Source organism: Oncorhynchus clarkii, chromosome 12 (genome assembly GCF_045791955.1).
Source record: "Oncorhynchus clarkii lewisi isolate Uvic-CL-2024 chromosome 12, UVic_Ocla_1.0, whole genome shotgun sequence".
In the NCBI taxonomy this organism is placed as follows: domain Eukaryota; kingdom Metazoa; phylum Chordata; class Actinopteri; order Salmoniformes; family Salmonidae; genus Oncorhynchus; species Oncorhynchus clarkii.
The window spans coordinates 20,095,783-20,115,825 of record NC_092158.1 but is presented as its reverse complement, the minus strand read 5'-3'; the positions used below and the strand labels follow the sequence as shown (position 1 = coordinate 20,115,825).

General features: G+C 40.3%; 1 protein-coding gene across 1 annotated transcript; it reads left to right on the top strand.

The window, feature by feature from the left end:
* The first annotated feature begins 2 nt into the window (after positions 1–2).
* On the top strand, positions 3–10,293 carry LOC139421908 (heparanase-like). Its single transcript, XM_071173041.1, is given in 13 exon segments — positions 3–220; positions 751–881; positions 1,208–1,336; positions 1,484–1,657; positions 3,802–3,867; positions 3,870–3,969; positions 6,153–6,200; positions 7,700–7,793; positions 7,958–8,064; positions 8,888–9,002; positions 9,171–9,295; positions 9,585–9,737; positions 10,179–10,293. Coding segments are annotated over 13 exon segments (1,575 nt in total).
* Positions 10,294–20,043: the final 9,750 nt, after the last annotated feature.

The window sequence follows — 20,043 nt, the reverse complement described above, 5'->3', positions numbered from 1 at the left end:
TCATGTCAGGCATATTAATCTTGGCATTTGTGATATCTATTCTATCTCATAGATATTATGTTGGAGCAAGTGTCAGATCTGCGAGGGATGAGGTGAATTTTGAGTCTGTAAATCTGAATGTAGACCTCTCTCGAGTACTCAAAAGAGTGAACGAACGTTTTTTGTCTGTGGCCATAGATGCGAGTCTCGTCGCTGAAGAGAAGTTCATGTACCTTTTAACGTGAGTATTACTACTTTTAGCACAATTTACATGTATTTGTTTTATAAAACGATTGCCTTCAGTCTATTTTTTTTTAAATCAGCAGACTACCACTAGATTAGACTCAGTCAGGTTATATAAATATTTCTCTCTGGAGAAACAAACAAACAGTTCAGAGAGACGTCTGGCGTATTCATTACGCCTATAATGATGTAAAACGTTTTTTAAACAGAACGAAATGGGGAGAGACCTACCTGAATTTCCAACAGAAACTTGTTTTAGTTGCGAAACAACTGTTTGGACTAATGATTACACCCCGAGGGTGTATTCATTAGATTCCGTTCTAAAACGTTTCGCAACACACAAAACAGTTTACTCTAGGAACCACCAAACAGAACGAGCTGAATGTGTCCAAGAGAAACTTTTGAAGTTTCCATTTGAAGTAAACGTTTTTCAATGGATACCATTTTGCATTGAAATCTGACTAATGAATACACCCCAGCTCAACTTAATCTTCCAAAACTGCATAAATTCTGAACTAAATCCACCAGGTCTCCAAAACGGAGGACATTGGCTCAAGCTTTATCCCCAGCATTTCTAAGATTTGGAGGGACAAGACAAGATTTCATGACCTTCAACCCTGCATTTTTACATTCAAATGAGTATCATGTTTTTGATGCAGGTAAATATGGCACACATTGTCACACATTTCAACTGCTTACTAGTCATATTACCACAAAGAGTCGTTTCATATATTTCACCAGCAGCTCTTATGATGTGTGTGTGGTTTGATTGTGGTCACTCACTTCCGCAGCACAATTCCTGTTTTGCATTAATGACACTGAGAAGGAACAGTATGTTGATTCACACAGAGTCAGCTTGAATGCACACAGTAGACCAGGCAGATCTCAAACAATATCATGCGTTTGAGGTAAATCTTAGGTCATCAGCTTCTGAGTGACTCACAGCCGCTTGGTTTCTGATTCCTGCTTTCTATTCTGCTGTCAGATGATCTCTGTGAAAGGCTGGAGCTGCCCCAAATACTGGAGGAGAGGCTGAAGCAGGAATGGGCTCTACAGGAAGTACTTCTCCAGAAAGAGGACTTGCAGAGGAAGTACCGGAGTGTAAAGTTCACAGGTACTGTTTGAGCGATGGTTGTCATGCAGGGAGCATCAGTCTAGCTCACAATAGACTCTTGTTTAGCTAACCACCCATTTTCCCTTGAGCAAATAGTCTGAAAGAAGAAGAAAACAACATTTAAAATATTCGTTTTTTCCCTGGCAGAGTATGCAGTGGATCTACTGTACTCTTTTACAAACTGCTCTGCATTAGACCTCATCTTTGGGCTCAACGAGCTGCTCAGGACCACTGGCAACTCCTGGGACAGCAGCAATGCCAGGACCCTCATACAGTACTGTGAATCCAAACAGTACAGCATGGCCTGGGAGCTGGGCAATGGTAACAATTGCAGTTTGGTTCATTGATTGAATTGACTAAACAATTAAATAAACTAAGCAAAAACATTAACGTCCTCTCACTGTCAACTGCGTTTTATTTTCAGCAAACTTAATGTGTAAATATTTGTATATTTGTACTTATCCAGTTGCGGCCCACTTCTTGGAGGCAGGCCACTCGATTTCGTCTCTGCGTTATATTGGCATCGAACATGTCACCCTCCCTAGGAGAGGGGGTAACCTTGATAATTTGTTAAAACGAGAGGCTGCCTGGATCTTTAACTTAAAGACCCCTGCGCCGACTTTGATCTGAAGCCAGTCTTGTGATTATTGTGACTTTGCCATTAATTGTAATTGTTTGTAAGCTTGTGTAGTAAAATTAATCTATGATCGTATGCTATCCATTTGTTGTTTGTATGCTGTTCTTTGTATGACATTTTAATATTTGATAATTAACCAATGATATTAGGCCACTCTTGGCCATGATTACAGACACCTGTGTCTTTTGACACTACATCCCACAGTGTCCCACAGTGAGTCATCCCACAGTGTTTGTGATTATACCCTGATGAAGACAGCTTGGCTGTCGAAACGTTGGTAATTACATTTTTGCATCTGAGCTCCTAGAGTGTGCTGTTCTCTTTTATTTTCAAGTAAATATTTGTATGAACATAAGATTCAACAACTGAGACATAAACTGAACAAGTTCCACAGACGTTACTAACAGAAATTGATTATTGTGTCCCTGAACAAAGGCGGGTCAAAGTCAAAAGTAACACTCAGTATTTGGTGTGGCCACCAGCAGCATTAAGTACTGCAGTGCATCTCCTCTTCATGGACTGCACCAGATTTGCCAGTTCTTGCTGTGAGATGTTACCCCACTCTTCCACCAAGGCACCTGCAAGTTCCCAGACACTGGGGGGAATGGCCCTAGCCCTCATCTTCCGATCCAACAGGTCCCAGACGTACTCAATGGGATTGAGATCCGGGCTCTTCACTGGCCATGGCTGGACAGTGACATTCCTGTCTTGCAGGAAATCATGTGCAGAACGAGCAGTATGGCTGGTGGCATTGTCAGGATGAGCCTGCAGGAGGGTACCACATGAGGGAGGGGGATGTAACACACATTGTTGAGATTGCCTAAAATGACAACAAGCTCAGTCCGATGATGCTGTGACACACCGCCCCAGACCATGACAAACCCTCCACCTCCAAATCAATCCCACTCCAGAGTACAGGCCTTGGTGTAACGCTCATTCCTTCGATAAACGCGAATCCGACCATCACCCCTGGTGAGAAAAAAACGTGACTCATCAGTGAAGAGCACTTTTTGCCAGTCCTGTCTGGTCCAGCGACTGTGAGTTTGTACCCATAGGCGACGTTGTTGCCAGTGATGTCTGGTGAGGACCTGCCTTACAACAGGCCTACAAGCCCCGAGTCCAGCCTCTCTCAGCCTATTGAGGACAGTCTTAGCACTGATGGAGGGATTGTGCGTTCCTGGTGTAACTCGGGCAGTTGTTGCCATCATGTACCTGTCCCGCAGGTGTGATGTTTGGATGTACCGATCCTGTGCAGGTGTTGTTACACGTGGTCTGCCACTGCGAGGACGATCAGCTGTCCGTCCTGTCTACCTGTAGTGCTGTCTTAGGCGTCTCACAGTACAGACATTACAATTTATTGCCCTGGCCACATCTGCAGTCCTCATGCCTCCTTGCAGCATGCTTAAGGCACGTTCACGCAGATAAACAGGGACCCTGGGCATTTTTCTTTTGGTGTTTTTCAGATTCAGTAGAAAGGCCTCTTTAGTGTCCTAAGTTTTCATACCTGTGACCTTAATTGCATACCGTCTGTAAGCTGTTAGTGTCTTAATGACCGTTCCGCAGGTGCATGTTCATAAATTGTTTATGGTTCATTGAGCAAGCATGGGAAGCAGTGTTTAAACCCTTTACAATGAGGATCTGTGAAGTTATTTGGATTTTTACAAATTATCTTTGAAAGACAGGGTCCTGAAAAAGGGATGTTTCTTTTTTTGCTGAGCTTCACACCAATGCAATGGCAACACATATTACAACTCCTCAAGGATAACATCAAAAAGTCTGACTTATGTCCATTCTGGTCCTCTAAAAATCCTGTCTCCATTCATATCAGAGCCCAACAGTTATGAGAAGAAGGCAGGGATCCGGGTGAACGGATACCAGCTGGGCCAAGACTTCATTCAAGGGGGATTCTGCGGGAATCCAAACTTTACCATGACACTGGACTCTATGGACCAGACATTAGCCAACCCCGAGACCACCGGAGAGACTTACTGGAGGGGTGAGAGTTTGTCCCTTTTATGTAGCCTATACATAAGTAGCCCCAATATAGTAATATTTGACATGCTGGTGTACTAGCTAAGGCAATAGTATTGGAAGTCTCCTTGGTCAAAGTAAGAAACATATTTTCCCAAACATGAAATGTCGTTGCTAACTGGAAAACGACTAAGACAAAGAAAGTATGAATTATTATTAATTAAAAGGATATTCTACAATTGAATTATGACATGACGTGCATACCTGTCTATATTCATGACTGAATATCACTGCCAATGCAGTAGGAGACTAATCCCTGAATAATAGGCCACTTGATTTAGACTGGTTTGTCCAGTTTATATAAATAGTTTGTCCCATACATTGTATAAAAAAAATATTACCCCTCCACTGTTTCTCCAGTGGTCTCAGGGCTGGTTAATGTTGGGTCATTAGATTATTCTCACACAACCACAAATCATGTGGGATTTTATTTATTTATTTATATATACAGTACCAGTAAAAAGTTTGAACACACCTACTCATTCCAAGCTTTTTCTTTATTTTTACTTTTTTCTACATTGTAGAATAATAGTGAAGACATCAAAACTATGAAATAACATAGAATCATGTAGTAACCTAAAAAGTGTTAAACAAATCAGAATATATTTTATATTTGAGATTCTTCAAAGTAGCCACCCTTTGCCTTGATGACAGCTTTGCACACTCTTGGCATTCTCTCAACCAGTTTCATGAGGTAGTCACCTGGAATGCCGTTGTTAAAATTTGATTTGTGGAATTTCTTTCTTTCTTATTGTGTTTGTGCCAATCAGTTGTTTTGAGCATACAGAAGATAGACTTTGTTGGTAAAAGATCAAGTCCATATTATGGCAAGAACAGCTCAAATAAGCAAAGAGAAACAACAGTCCATCATTACTTTAAGAAATGAAGGTCAGTCAATACAGACAATTTCAAGAACTTTGAAAGTTTCTTCAAGTGCAGTCGCAAATACCATGAAGTGCTATGATGAAACTGGCTCTCATAAAGACCACCACAGGAAAGGAAGACCCAGAGTTACCTCTGCTGCAGAGGACAAGTTCAGTAGAGTTAACTGCACCTCAGATTGCAGCCCAAATAAATGCTTCACAGAGTTCAAGTAACAGACAGATCTCAACATCAACTGTTCAGAGGAGACTGCGTGAATCAGGCCTCAATGTAAAATTGCTGCAAAGAAACCACAACTAAAGGACCCCAATAAGAAGAAGACTTGCTTGGGCCAAGAATCATGAGCAATGAACATTAGACCGGTGGCAATCTGTCCTTTGGTCTGATGAGTCCAAATTTGATATTTTTGGTTCCAACCGCCGTGTCTTTGTGACGCAGAGTATGTGAACGGATGATCTCTGACAACACACCTCCAGGCTTTGCAAAGGCTATTTGACCAAGAAGGAGAGTGATGGAATGCTGCATCAGATGACCTGGCCTCCACAATCAACCGACCTCAACCTAATTGAGATGGTTTGGGATGAGTTGTACTGCAGTCAAGGAAAAGCAGCCAACAAGTGCTCAGCATATTTGGGGACTCCTTCAAGACTGTTGAAATAGCATTCCAGGGGAATCTGGTTGAGATAATGCCAAGAGTGTGCAAAGGTGTAATCAAAACAAAGGGTGGCTAGAAATATATTTTGATTTGTTTAACACTTTTTTGGTTTCTACATGTTTCCATATGTGTTATTTCATAGTTTTTATGGCTTCACTATTATTCTACAATGTAGAAACTAGTAAACAAATAAGAAAACCCTTGAATAAGTAGGTGTGTTCAAAAATTTGACTGATATATCAAAATTATCAGTTTCTCTGGTTTTACTATTTATAGGTATTTGTTTGGGTAAAATTATTATTTTTTGTTTTTTTCTATAAACTACTGACAACATTTCACCCAAATTCCGAATAAAAATATTGTCATTTAGAGCATTTATTTGCAGAAAATGGCAACTGGTCAAAATAACAGCAATGCTCTAAATGACCATTTTTATTTGGGACAAATGATGTCACTAGTTTATAGAATAAAAAATTATGTTAATTTTACCCAAACACATACCTATAAATAATAAAACCAGAGAAACTGATACTTTTGCAGTGGCCTCTTAATTTTTTCCAGAGCTGTATATAAAAAATATTGAACAATCATATCCTATTTACTTTTCATAGGTTCTTGGAAAGTGGGGCAGAAGCAATTGACGCATGCACCTGGCACCAGTAAATTGAACTGTCTGTCCTCACCTGGCACACAGTGATGGATCAGATGTCACATGTTGCTGCTTTTCACTTTGACACAGACACTGAACAAACACAGGGTTAGTTTATTAGTGTAGTGGTAAGGTTGGGCACGTGGGCTTGTCACAAGGGGAAAGAGGAACTGTTTGTAAAGGCTTGCACTAACCAGACTTCACATGAGTCTGTCAGATGAGGGGTGTACTTTTCAGTCGGAACACCATAGAATATGTAACTTTTTTTTTCTTCCATTGTTTAATTCCAGACATTTTAATGATACATATACAGCACCAGTCAAAAGTCTGAACACACCTTCATATTCAAGGGTTTTTCTTAATTTTTTACTATTTTTAGAATAATTTTGCACGCCCAATTTTTCAGTTTTTGATTTGTTTAAAAAGTTTGAAATATCCAATAAATGTCGTTCCACTTCATGATTGTGTCCCACTTGTTGTTGATTCTTCACAAAAAAATACAGTTTTATATCTTTATGTTTGAAGCCTGAAATGTGGCAAAAGGTCGCAAAGTTCAAGGGGGCCGAATACTTTCGCAAGGCACTGTATATACTGTACTCTATACCATCTACTGCATCTTGCCTATGCCTTTCGGCCATCGCTCATTCATATATTTTTGTGTATATATTCTTATTCCTTCCTTTACACTTGTGTGTATAAGGTAGTTGTTGTGAAATTGTTAGATTAGATTACTTACTAGATTAGATTACTTACTACACTCGCATTAACATCTGCTAACCATGTGTAAGTGACAAATAAAATTTGATTTGATTTGACTGTAATTTCTCTTTGCTCCTTTGAGCTGTTTTTGCCATAATATGGACTTGGTCTTTTACCAAATAGGGCTATCTTCGGTATACCACCCCTACCTTGTCACAACACAAAAGATCGGCTCAAACGCATTAAGAAGGAAAGGAATTCCACAAAGTAAATGTTAACAAGGCACACGTTCATTGAAATGCATTCCAGGTGACTACCTCATAAAGCTGGTTGAGAGAATACCAAGAGTGTGCAAAGCTGTCAAGGCAAAGGTTGGCTGCTATGAAGAATCTCAAATATAAAATGTATTTTGATTGGTTTTACACTTTTTTTTTGGTTGCTACTTGATTCCATGTGTGTTATTTAATAGTTTTGATGTCTTCACTATTATTCTACAATGTATAAAAAATAAAGAAAAACCCTTGAATGTACGTGTGTCCAAATTTTGGACTGGTACTGTATGTTTCTGTCATGTCACTTTGATTGTTTATTTAACTAGGCAAGTCAGTTAAGAACAAATTCTTATTTTCAATGACTGCCTAGGAATAGTGGGTTAACTGCTTGTTCAGGGGCAGAACGACAGTTTTGTACCTTGTCAGCTCGGGGGTTTGAACTTGCAACTTTCCAATCCAATGCTCTAACCACTAGGCTACCCTGCCGCCCCAAATTTGAAGAACTGATCTTTAATCGACTACTCTGTATTTTTATTAGTTACTATGTCAACAGAAGATACACATCTTTAAAAGATTTCCTAGACCCTGAGGTGCTAAACACTTTAGCCCTGAAAACACATGAAGTCATGGAGGTAATGAAAAGATGTGGAAGTACGTGTCTAATCATAGTATATAAGATATTTTTCATTTTATAGATGAGTGCCAGTGCACAGCAATTTCACAGGAAATAAAAATGTGTATGTTTTACATTTCAGTAAAGGCAATTAACTGGTTGTCCGGTGTCTTGTATCCTCAGATAGTTGATCTGGCATCCCCTGGGAAGAAGGTGTGGCTTGGAGAGACTAGTTCTGCCTATGGAGGCGGGGCTAAGGGGCTGTCTGACACATTTGTCGCTGGATTCATGTGAGTGTGTGTGTCTGTGAGGACAGAAAGATAGACCCATTCAGAATCATACCCTGATACCACGTGAGCCGGAGTGATAATTTTAGTCTGACTTAGTCTGGATGTTGTAACAGGCAGCCTACTCATGCTGGCCAGACTCATCGCGCTCCACTGTGGGAAGAGAGACTATAGACAGCCTAGCTTTGCACGCTCAGTGCACTAGCAGCAGTTGAGTCAATTATGTTTTTAGTCTACTCTCATGGAAGGGAATCTCTGCTATTTGGGAATGTTGATTTCATTGAATTTACAGGTCACCTGTCAGCCTGCATCTCATGATCAATCTTTCAACCATGCCCTGTTCCAGGAAGACTTACAATAGTAGTCTCGCGTGCCAAAATATTTTAAAGGAATGCCACAAAAATGCATGTCCCATGATGTATCCAACATAGACTTAATCCAGTGTGAGGGAAGTATTTTCTTACAAGGGATTACATCTAATGTAATTCTCATTGAGCATGAATACGGTTGATTGTTTCTAGATCAGATGATATGTGGCTGAATCTCATTATTGTCCCAAATGTTATAGTGTCTTGAAACAGTACTGCAGGGGTAGGCAACCCTGTTCCTGGAATGCTGCAGGTACTGCAGGATTTTGTTTCAACTAGGCACCACACCTGACCAACTGAGCTAATTGATCAGTTCAGTGATTTTCTAAATTCAACACACCTGGTCCTCCTGGTTGGTTAAATCAAAAACATGAAGTGCCTGCGGCACTCCAGGACCAGGGTGGCCTACCCCTGCAGTACTGTATTTGTGGTGTAAAATAACTCTTTAATGATTACAGGTGGCTGGATAAACTGGGCCTTGGTGCAAAGCTTGGTTTAGATGTTGTAATCAGGCAGGTTTTGATTGGATCTGGGACTTACCACCTGGTAGATGATAACCTCGATCCACTTCCTGTAAGATAAATTCTTGTTTATTCTCCTCGTGTCTTTTGAATTCCTGAAAAACGCCAATGATCCAATTAAGTCTTTTTTAAATTGAAAAAAAGAGTTTGTCTATTCTAGGAATATTCAATTTTTCTATATATAGTTATTATCTGGTTTATATTTGTATCACTTTGGCAGGATTACTGGCTATCAGTTCTGTACAAGAGGCTTGTTGGACCAGAGGTGCTGAGTATAGAAGCCTTTTCCACTTTGGGAAAGAAGAAAAGAGTACGGGTCTACCTACACTGCACTAACAAGATAAGGTATTTCACAATCTATCTGTATTAAAGATGGAATCCGCATTAGACGAAACAGGTGAAGAACCTCAGGCAGCATGTTAAAAAAAATTCCAGCACATTCTGCTGTTCTATAACGCGTGCAATGTGACAGAAAGTGTTCGCTGTTTGCAGTAACTTCCTTGTTGTAGTATCTCAAACGGACGTGGGAGTTTCACCAATTATGCATTCCAGCTTTAAGATGCGAGACAACAACTTGTGTTTGTGAGACAACCATCCTGCCTGTCCCTCAATTTTCTCTTCCTCTCTTCTCCAGTACAAGCTACAAAAGTGGAGCAGTCACATTGTTTGCTCTGAACCTGAGTAAGAGCCCTGCGAGGATCGCTGTGCCTGCCATGGTCTCTAACATCACTGTAGAGGCCTTCGTTCTTCAGTCTGAACAGCCTGGCGAGGAGGGACTCTACTCGAAGTAGGCTACCATTCATCTTTATTCCCATCAATGGGGCCACTAACCTTAAGTTTGTTGCTTGAACCTTTTTGCTGTCTTTTTATTATTATTATTGTAATTTTTATTTTTATTTTACCTTTATTTATTTAGGCAAGTCAGTTAAGAACAAATTCTTATTTACAATGACGGCCCACCCTGGCCAAACCCGGACAATGCTGGGCCAATTATGTGCCGCCCTATGGGACTGCCAATCATGGCCGGATGTGATAGTCTGGAATCGAACCAGGGACTTTAGCAATGCCTCTTGCACTGAGATGCAGTGCCTTAGACCACTGCGACACTCAGAAACCCTGTACAAGGAAGTGTTACCTGTTTCTGCTTTTGTTTTGCCTTGTAACATTGTCAGTGTAAACAATACCGTGCTAAAAAACTATAAAGGAGACCGTGTGCTGTGATCTCCAGTTCTGTGAAACTCAACGGAGAGGTGTTGAAGATGGTGGATGATCGAACTCTTCCATCACTCCAGGGAACTCCTCTTGCTGCAGGAGAACATCTCAGACTCCCTGGTTATTCCTGAAACACCTGAAGGTACCACGTTCATCTGTACAAACAATAGTATGCAAGTATAAACACCATGGGACCACGCAGCCGTCATACCGCTCAGGAAGGAGACACGTTCTGTCTCCTAGACATTCATGTATTTTTGTGCAAAAAGTGCAAATCAATCCCAGAACAACAGCAAAGGACCTTGTGAAGATGCTGGAGTAAAAGGGTAAAAGTATCTCTATCCACTGTAAAACAAGTCCCATATCGACATAACCTTAAAGGCCAATCAATAAGGAAGAAGCAACTGCTACAAAACCTGCCATAAAAAAGCCAGACTACAGTTTGTAACTGCACATGAGGACAAAGATCGTACTTTTTGGAAAACTGTCCTCTGGTCTGATGAAACAAAAATAGAACTGTTTGGTCAAAAAAGGGGGAGGCTCGCAAGCCGAATAACACCATCACAACCGTGAAGCACGGGGGTGGCAGCAGCATGTTGTGGGGGTGCTTTGCTGCAGGAGGGACTGGTGCACTTCAAACTAGATGGCATTGAAGGAAGGAAAATGATGTGGATATATTGAAGCAACAGCTCAAGACAGTCAGGAAGTTAAAGTTTGTTCGAAAATGGGTCTTCCAAATGGACAATGACCCCAAGCATACTTCCAAAGTTGTGGCAAAATGGCTTACGAACAACAAAGTCAAGGTATTGGAGTGGCCATCACAAAGCCCTGACCTCAATCCCATAGAAAAATTGTGGACAGAACTGAAAAAGCATGTGTGAGCAAGGAGGCCTACAAACCTGACTCAGTTACACCAGCTCTGTCAGGAGGAATGGACAAACATTCACCCAACTTATTGTGGGAAGCTTGTGGAAGGCTACCTGAAACGTTTGACCCAAGTTCAACAATTTAAAGGCAATGCTACCAAGTACTGATTGAGTGTATGTAAACTTCTGACCCACTGGGAATGTGATGAAAGAAATAAAAGCTGAAATAAATCAGTCACTCTACTATTATTCTTACATTTCACATTCTTAAACTAAAGTGGTGATCCTAACTGACCTAAAACCGGGAATCTTTACTAGGATTATATGTCAGGAATTGTGAAAAACTGAGTTTAAATGTATGTAAACTTCTGACTTCAACTGTATATATATTGTTACGGTTTTCTTGCGGTGAAGGAGTGTCGGACCAAAGTGCAGCGTGGTTGTTATTCATGGTTTTTTAATGAAGGAAAAACTATACATGAATAAACTACAAAATAATGAAATGTGAAAACCTAAACAGTCCTATCTGGTGCAAACACAGAGACAGGAACAATCACCCACAAAACCCAACACCAAACAGGCTACCTAAATATGGTTCCCAATCATAGACAATGACTAACACCTGCCTCTGATTGAGAACCATATCAGGCCAAACATAGAAATAGACAAACCAGACACACAACATAGAATGCCCACCCAGCTCACGTCCTGACCAACACTAAAACAAGGAAAACACACACGAACGATGGTCAGAACGTGACATATATATTCCAATGTTGTTTAGGCAATACTTAATTAATGTACAATTATGTTTCATATTTGATCCCAAAACCCTGATACTAAACACAACTTGTTTACATTCTGTTTACACTTAATAGTTGAATTTTTTTGTTGCAATTTTCTATTTTGGTACACTGGGATACAACTCTATTATAAACGTTTTGTTTTTAATATCTTTGTACAAAATTATTTTTGAAGAGAAAATAAATGCATTAATGAATTCAAAGCGTGTCATGCTATAAAGTTCATATTCTTTGTTTAATATTCTCTTAATACCATTATTGAACTTAATTTGAATTAGTGAGTGTCATTAATGCAGACTTTATACACAGAACAGGCAGTAGAACCACCAGCTCCTGTCTGACAACACTAACATGGACGTTGATATGTCGCTGACAGATCCTTTACTCCTCCTGTTCCTCCTTGTGTGTGTGATAATGTAACAGGTATTTTATAGTCCATGTATCCTGCTGAGTCAAGGGGAGATGACTGCAACATCTATTTCACCTAAAATGAATCACAGACATTAAGTATTAGGGGTATTCACGTTACTTATTGTCAAACAATAAACAGAGGGTAGCACACAGCCTGTAAGTGTGGTACTGGGTTTATCTAGCCTGCTGTACACCTGACCTGCGGATGCTCCAAATTGTCCACAAAAGTCATCTTTATATCGTACATTTAAAAAGGTTTACAGTATTAAAAGTTATCTGCCTCTTACCACCTCGGCTGTAAACTTGTTTGCTTGTGTCATCAGTACGCGCTTGTAGCAGTGGAGGTTCCTCAGAGAAGCAAGAGGAGGACCATCGTCAGTGATTTTCATAAAAATAGTAAAGCATTAAAGTTAACCTTTTCACATAAAACTATACAAAATATATTCATGTCACCAAATAATTTATTTAAACACAACGTTTTGCAATGAAGGTCTACAGTAGCCTCAACAGCACTCTGTAGGGTAGCACCATGGTGTAGACAGAGGACAGCTAGTTTCTGTCATCCTCTGGTTACATTGACTTCATTACATAACCAAGGAGGCGCGTGGTTCTCACTCCCTTCCATAGACTTACACAGTAATTATGACAACTTCCGGAGGACGTCCTCCAACCTATCGGAGTACTTGCAGCATGTCCACCCAATCAAAGGATCAGAGCATGAATCTACAGATAGCTAGCACTCTAGTGCATAAAATGTGGCGAGTAGTTTTATTTTATTATTTCACCTTTATTTAACCAGGTAGGCCAGTTGAGAACAAGTTCTCATTTACAACTGCGACCTGGCCAAGATTAAGCAAAGCAGTGCGACACAAACAACAACACAGAGTTACACATGGAATAAACAAACGTACAGTTAATAACACAATAGAAAAGTCTATATACAGTGTGTGCAAATGAGGTAAGATTAGGGAGTTAAGGCAATAAATAGGCCGTAGTGGCGAAGTAATTACAATTTAGCAATTAAACAATGGAATGAAAGATGTGCAGAACATGAATGTGCAAGTAGAGACACTGGGGTGCAAAGAAGCAAAATAGAAATGCATAACGATATGGGGATGAGGTAGTTGGATGGCCTATTTACAAGTGGGCTATGTACAGGTGCAATGATCTGTAAGCTGCTCTGACAGCTGATGCTTAAAGTTAGTGAGGGAGATATGAGTCTCCAGCTTCAGTGATTTTTGCAATTCATTCTAGTCATTGGCAGCAGAGAACTGGAAGGAAAGGTGGCCATAGGAGGAATTGGCTTTGCGGGTGACCAATGAAATGTACCTGCTGGAGCGCATGCTATGGGTGGGTGCTGCTATGGTGACCAGTGAGCTAAGATAAGGCGGGGCTTTACCTAGCAAAGACTTATAGATGACCTGGAGCCAGTGGGTTTGGCGACGAATATGAAGCGAGGGCCAGCCAACGAGAGCATACAGGTCGCAGTTGTGGGTAGTAAATGGTGCTTTGGTGACAAAACGGATGGCACTGTGATAGACTGCATCCAGTCTGCTGAGTAGAGTGTTGTAGGCTATTTTGTAAATGATATCACCGAAGTCAAGGATCGGTAGGATAGTCAGTTTCACGAGGGTGTGTTTGACAGCATGAGTGAAGGATGCTTTGTTGCGAAATAGGAAGATGATTCTAGATTTAATTTTGGATTGGAGATGCTTAATATGAGTCTGGAAGGAGAGTTTACAGTCTAACAAGACAACTAGGTATTTGTAGTTGTCCACATATTCTAAGTCAGAACCATCCAGGGAAGTGATGCTAGACAGGCGGGCAGGTGCGGGCAGTGATCGGTTGAAGAGCATGCATTTAGTTTTACTTGCATTTAAAAGCAGTTGGAGGCCACGGAAGGACAGTTATATGGCAATGAAACTCGTCTGGAGGTTTGCTAACACAGTGTCCAAAGAAGGGCCAGAAGTATACAGAATGGTGTCGTCTGCGTAGAGGTGGATCAGAGAATCACCAGCAGCAAGAGCGACATCATTGATATGTACAGAGAAAAGAGTCGGTCCAACAATTGAACCCTGTGGCACCCCCATAGAGACTGCCAGAGGTCCGGACAACAGGCGCTCCGATTTAACACACTGAACTCTATCTGAAAAGTATTTGGTGAACCAGATGAGGCAGTCAATTGAGAAGCCAAGGCTATTGAGTCTGCCGATAAGAATGAGGTGATTGACAAGTCGAAAGCCTTGGCCAGATCGATGAAGACAGCTGCACAGTACTGTATTTTATCGATGGCGGTTATGATATCGTTTAGGACCTTGAGCATGGCTGAGGTGCACTCATGACCAGCGCGGAAACCAGATTGCATAGTGGAGAGGGTACGGTGGGATTCGAACTGGTTGATGATCTGTTTATTAACTTGGCTTTCAAAGATTTTAGAAAGGCATGGCAGGATGGATAGTTGTCTCGAAGAGAGAAAAGACAATAGTTTAACAAATGAATTTATTCAAAAATGAAGGATAATCAAGAGACATAGATGTTGTATTGTTTTTCACTTAAACATACTTAACTAGGAAATGCTGCTAGGTAGTTTAGCCTATTCAAACACCCAGCTAAAACAGAAAGGGATGCTATGTTACCTAGCTGGCTATGGCTGTCCAACACTGGAACTCTTCCAAGTCAAGGTATGCTTTTGGTTTTATTAATTTATTGCCACCGGGACAATCCTGCTAAACTACTTGCTGCTGACTGTACACTGAATATAGCGGGTTTACTAACGCATTAGTTATAGTAGCTACATTGCCTTCGGAAAGTACTCAGACACCTTGACTTTTTCCACATTTTGTTATTTTACAAACTTATTCTGAACTTGATTAAATGTTTTTTTGTCCCTCAAATCTACAGAAAATACCCCATAATGACAAAACAAAAACAGGTTTTTATAAATGTTTGTCAGTTAAAAAAATTACATTTACATAAGTATTCAGACCCGTTAGCGGGATCATTTTCATCAACATCTGCTGAATTGCAGCGCGCCAAATTCAAATTAAATTACTAGGAATATTTATTTTTCATGAAATCACAAGTGCAATATAGCAGAACACAGCCTAGCTTGTTGTTAATCCACCTGGCGTGTCAGATTTCAATAAAGCTTTTCGGCGAAAGCATACCAAGCGTTTATGTAAGAACATCTCTCTCAGTAGACAAAATATTACAAACAGCTAGCAGCCAAGTAGATTGGTCACGAAAGTCAGAAAAGCAATACATTTGATGATCTTCGGATGTTTGCACTCACGAGACTCCCAGTTACACAATAAATCTTCCTTTTGTTCCATAAAGATTATTTTTATATCCAAAATACCTCCATTTGTTTGGCGCGTTATGTTCAGAAATCCACAGGCTCGAGCGGTCACGACATCGCAGATGAAAATTCCAAATAGTATCCGTAATGGTCTTACAAACATGTCAAACGTTTTTTATAATCAATCCTCAGGTTGTTTTTACAATATATAATCGATAATATGTCAACCGGAATGTAGCTTCTTCCATAGGAGAGAGAGAGAAAATGGCTGTTGCGCATGAAAAACTCTGCTGGCACCCAGCCATCCACTGACGTGATGGGTTCTTTCTCGCTCATTTTTCAAAATAAAAGCCTGAAACTATGTCTAAAGACTGTTTACACCTTGACGAACCCATAGGAAAAGGATTTGGTTGATATCCCTTTAAATGGAGGCAAGGCATCCAATGGAACAGAGAGCTTTCAGGAAAAACAGCACTTCCTTTTTGGATTTTCCTCAGGTTTTTGCCTGCAATATCAGTTCTGTTATACTCACAGACAATATTTTGACAATTTAGGAAACTATAGTGTTTTCTATCCTAATCTGACAATTATATGTATATTCTAGTTTCTGGGCCTGAGAAATAGGCCGCTTCAAATGGGTACGTTTTTTTTGTTGCCAAAAACGAAAATACTGCCTCCTACACTCAACAAGTTAATCAGTACTTTGTTGAAGCACATTTGGCAGCGATTATAACATTGAGTCCTCTTGGGTATGACTCTACGTGCTTGGCAAACCTGTATTTGGGGAGTTTCTCCCATTCTTCTCTGCAGATCCTCTCAAGCTCAGTAGGGTTGGATGGGGAGCGTTGCTGCACAGCTATTTTCAGGTCTCTCCTGAGATGTTCGATCGGGTTCAAGTCTGGGCCCTTGCTGGGCCACTCAAAGACATTCAGATACTTACAAAGCCACCTCTGTGTTGTCTTGGCTGTGAGCTTAGGGTTGTTCTCCTGCTGGAAGGTGAACCTTCGCTCCAATTTGAGGTCCAAAGTGCTCTGGAGAATGTCTTCATGCTCTATGTACTTTGCTCTGTTCATCTTCGCTTCGATCCTGACTAGTCTCCCAGTCCCTGCAGCTGAAAACATCCCCAACGCATGATGCTGCCACCACCATGCTACACCGCAGAGATGGTGCCAGGTTACCTCCAGACATGACGCTTGGCATTCAGGCCAGAAATTTCAATCTTGGTTTCAGACCAGAGAATCTTGTTTCTCATGATCTGATTATTTTGGTGCCTTTGGCAAACTCCAAGCGGGCTGTCACTTGCCTTTTACTGAGGAGTAGCTTCTGTCTGGCCAATCTACCGTAAAGGCCTGATTGGTGGAGTGCTGCAGATATGGTTGTCCTTCTGGAAGTTTCTCCCAAATCCACAGAGGAACTCTAATGCTCTTTCAGAGTGACCATTGGGTTCTTGGTCACCTCCCTGTCCAAGGCTCTTCTCACCCAATTGCTCAGTTTGGCCAGGCGTCGAACTCTTGAAAGAGTCTTGGTGGTTCCAAACTTCTTCCATTTAAGAATGATGGATGACACTGTGTTCTTGGTGACCTTCAATGCTGCAGAGATCTTTTGGTACCCTTCCCCAGATCTGTGCCTTGACACAATCATGTCTCAGACCTCTACGGACAATTCTTTCGACCTCATGGCTTGGTTTTTGTTCTGTCATGCACTGTGAACTGTATATAGACAGGTGTGTGCCTTTCCAAATCATGTCCAATCAATTGAATTTACCACAGGTGGACTCCAAGTTGTAGAAACATCTCAAGGATGATCAATAGAAACAGGATGCACCTGAGCTCAAATTCGAGTTGGGTCTCCTAGCAAAAGGTCTGAATACTTATGTAAATAAGGTATTTCTATTAATTGAAATGCATTCCAGGTGATTACCTCATGAAACTGGTTGAGAGAATGCCTAGAGTGCGCAAAGCTGTCATCAAGGCAAAGGGTGGATATTTGAAGAATCTCAAATATAAAAGATATTTTGATATTTTTGAACACTTATTTGGTTACTACATGATTCCATATGTGTTATTTCATAGTTTTAATATCTTCACTATTATTCTACAATGTAGATATCAAATCAAAGTTTATTTTTCACGTGCGCCGAATACAACAGTGAAATGCTTACTTACAGGCTCTAATCAATTGTGCAAAAAAGGTATTAGTTGAACAATAGGTAAGTAAAGAAATAAAAATGACAGTGAAAAATAACAGTAGCGAGGGTATATACAGTAGTGAGGCTCTAAAAGTAGCGAGGCTACGTACAGACACCGGTTAGTCGGGCTGATTGAGGTAGTATGTACATGTAGATATGGTTAAAATGACTGCATATATGATGAACAGAGAGCAGCAGTAGCGTAAAGGAAGGGTTGACGGGTGGTGGGTGGCGGGACACAATGCAGATAGCCCGGTTAGCCAATGTGCGGAAAATAGTACAAATAAAGAAAAACCCTTGAATGAGTAGGTGTACTTAAACTTTTGACCGGTAGTGTATGTATTATTAAAATGTTTGTGATTGAAGAATGAAAATAAAACAAATTGACATATTCTACGGTGTTCAGACTGAAAAGTACATCCCTCATCTGACAGACTCATGTGAAGTCTGGTTAGTGCAAGCCTTTACAAACAGTTCCTTTTTCCCCTTGTGACAAGCCCACGTGCCCAACCTTACCACTACACTAATAAACTAACCCTGTGTTTGTTCAGTGTTTGTGTGTCAAAGTCAAAACAGCAACACGTGACATTTGATCCATCACTGTATGCTAGGTGAGAAAAGAAAGTTAAACTGACTGTTGCCAGGTGCATGCATCAATCGCTTCTGCCCCACTCAAAGAACGTATGAAAAGTAAATAGGATATGATTTTTCAATATTGTTTGTGTGTGTGTGTATATATATATATATATATATATATATAGCTTGTTGAGAGAATGCCAAGAGTGTGCAAAGCTTTAATCAATCAAGCTGTAATCAAGACAAAGAGTGGCTACTTTAAAGAATCTCATATATATATATATAATATATTTAGATTTGTTTAACACTTTCTTGGTTACTACATGATTCCATATAGTTTTGCTGCCTTCCCTATTATTATACAATGTAGAAAATAAAGAAAAAGCTTGGAATGAGTAGGTGTGTCCAAACTTTTGACTGGTACTGTATATATTTTTATTTGACAAAAATAGTGCACTGGGCCTTTACAACTTCTGTATTAGTGGAACAATATAGCCGTCTGCAGCACTGGACTTTTTTTCTTTTCACAAGAGTAATGCACTGGGCCATTACTACTTCTGTATTAGCACAGAGATAAAAAAAATTATCTTGCCCCTTTACAAAAAAAATTGCCAAAAATACTTTCCTCGTGAAAAGAAGCAGCAACAGCACAATGTGGCCACCTTGTGGTGCTATAACCCTTTCTGGGAATAGGCTGCTACTCCAAAGCAGGCCAACTGTCAGGAGTCTGACAGTCACTGCATTGTGTGACTGCTGCAGTGCTGATCCTTTTGCCTACAGCCATTTCAGATGATCTAGTTAACAACATACCATTATTATGAGTAAAAACAGGTAGATGTGAATTGACACTCATTTTATTAACCTCTTGCATACAGTTGAAGTCGGAAGTTTACATACACTCGTTTTTCAACCACTCCACAAATGTCTTGTTAACAAACTATAGTTTTGGCAAGTCGGTTAGGACATCTACTTTGTGAATGACACAAGTGATTTTTCCAACAATTGTTTACAGACAGGTTATTTCACTTATAATTCACTGTATCACAATTCCAGTGGGGTCAAAAGTTTACATACATACACTAAGTTGACTGTGCCTTTAAACAGCTTGGAAAATTCCAGAAAATTATGTCATGGCTTAGTCTGATAGGCTAATTAACATAATTTGAGTCAATCGGAGGTGTGCCTGTGGATGTATTTCAAGGCCTACCTTCAAACTCAGTGCCTCTTTGCTTGACATCATGGGAAAATCAAAAGAAATCAGCCAAGACCTCAGAAACCATGAAGCACGGGGGTGGCAGCATCATATTGTGGGGGTGCTTTGCTGCAGGAGGGACTGGTGCACTTCACAAAATAGATGGCATCGTGAGAAAGCAAAATTATGTGGATATATTGAGGCAACATCTCAAGACATCAGTCAGGAAGTTAAAGCTTGGTCGCAAATGGGTCTTCCAAATGGACAACGACTCCCATTGTTAGGCAGGAGACAAGACCATGTCGTGATTGTATCTCTGGCATCAACTGAAAGCAGCGTGCTCTCCACTTTCTTCTGGTATTATTTTATCAAATGGGAAAATAACTCTCGACAGACACAAGAAAAAAACTCTACAGAAATGTTGTAGCAGAATACTAATAAACATTAGTGAACTGACATGCTGTATCAGTCTTATCCAAGGCCAAAATAATTTGATGTTTTTATATTAGTTTTTATTTCTATTAGTTTTAAGATTTTTGTTTGAAAT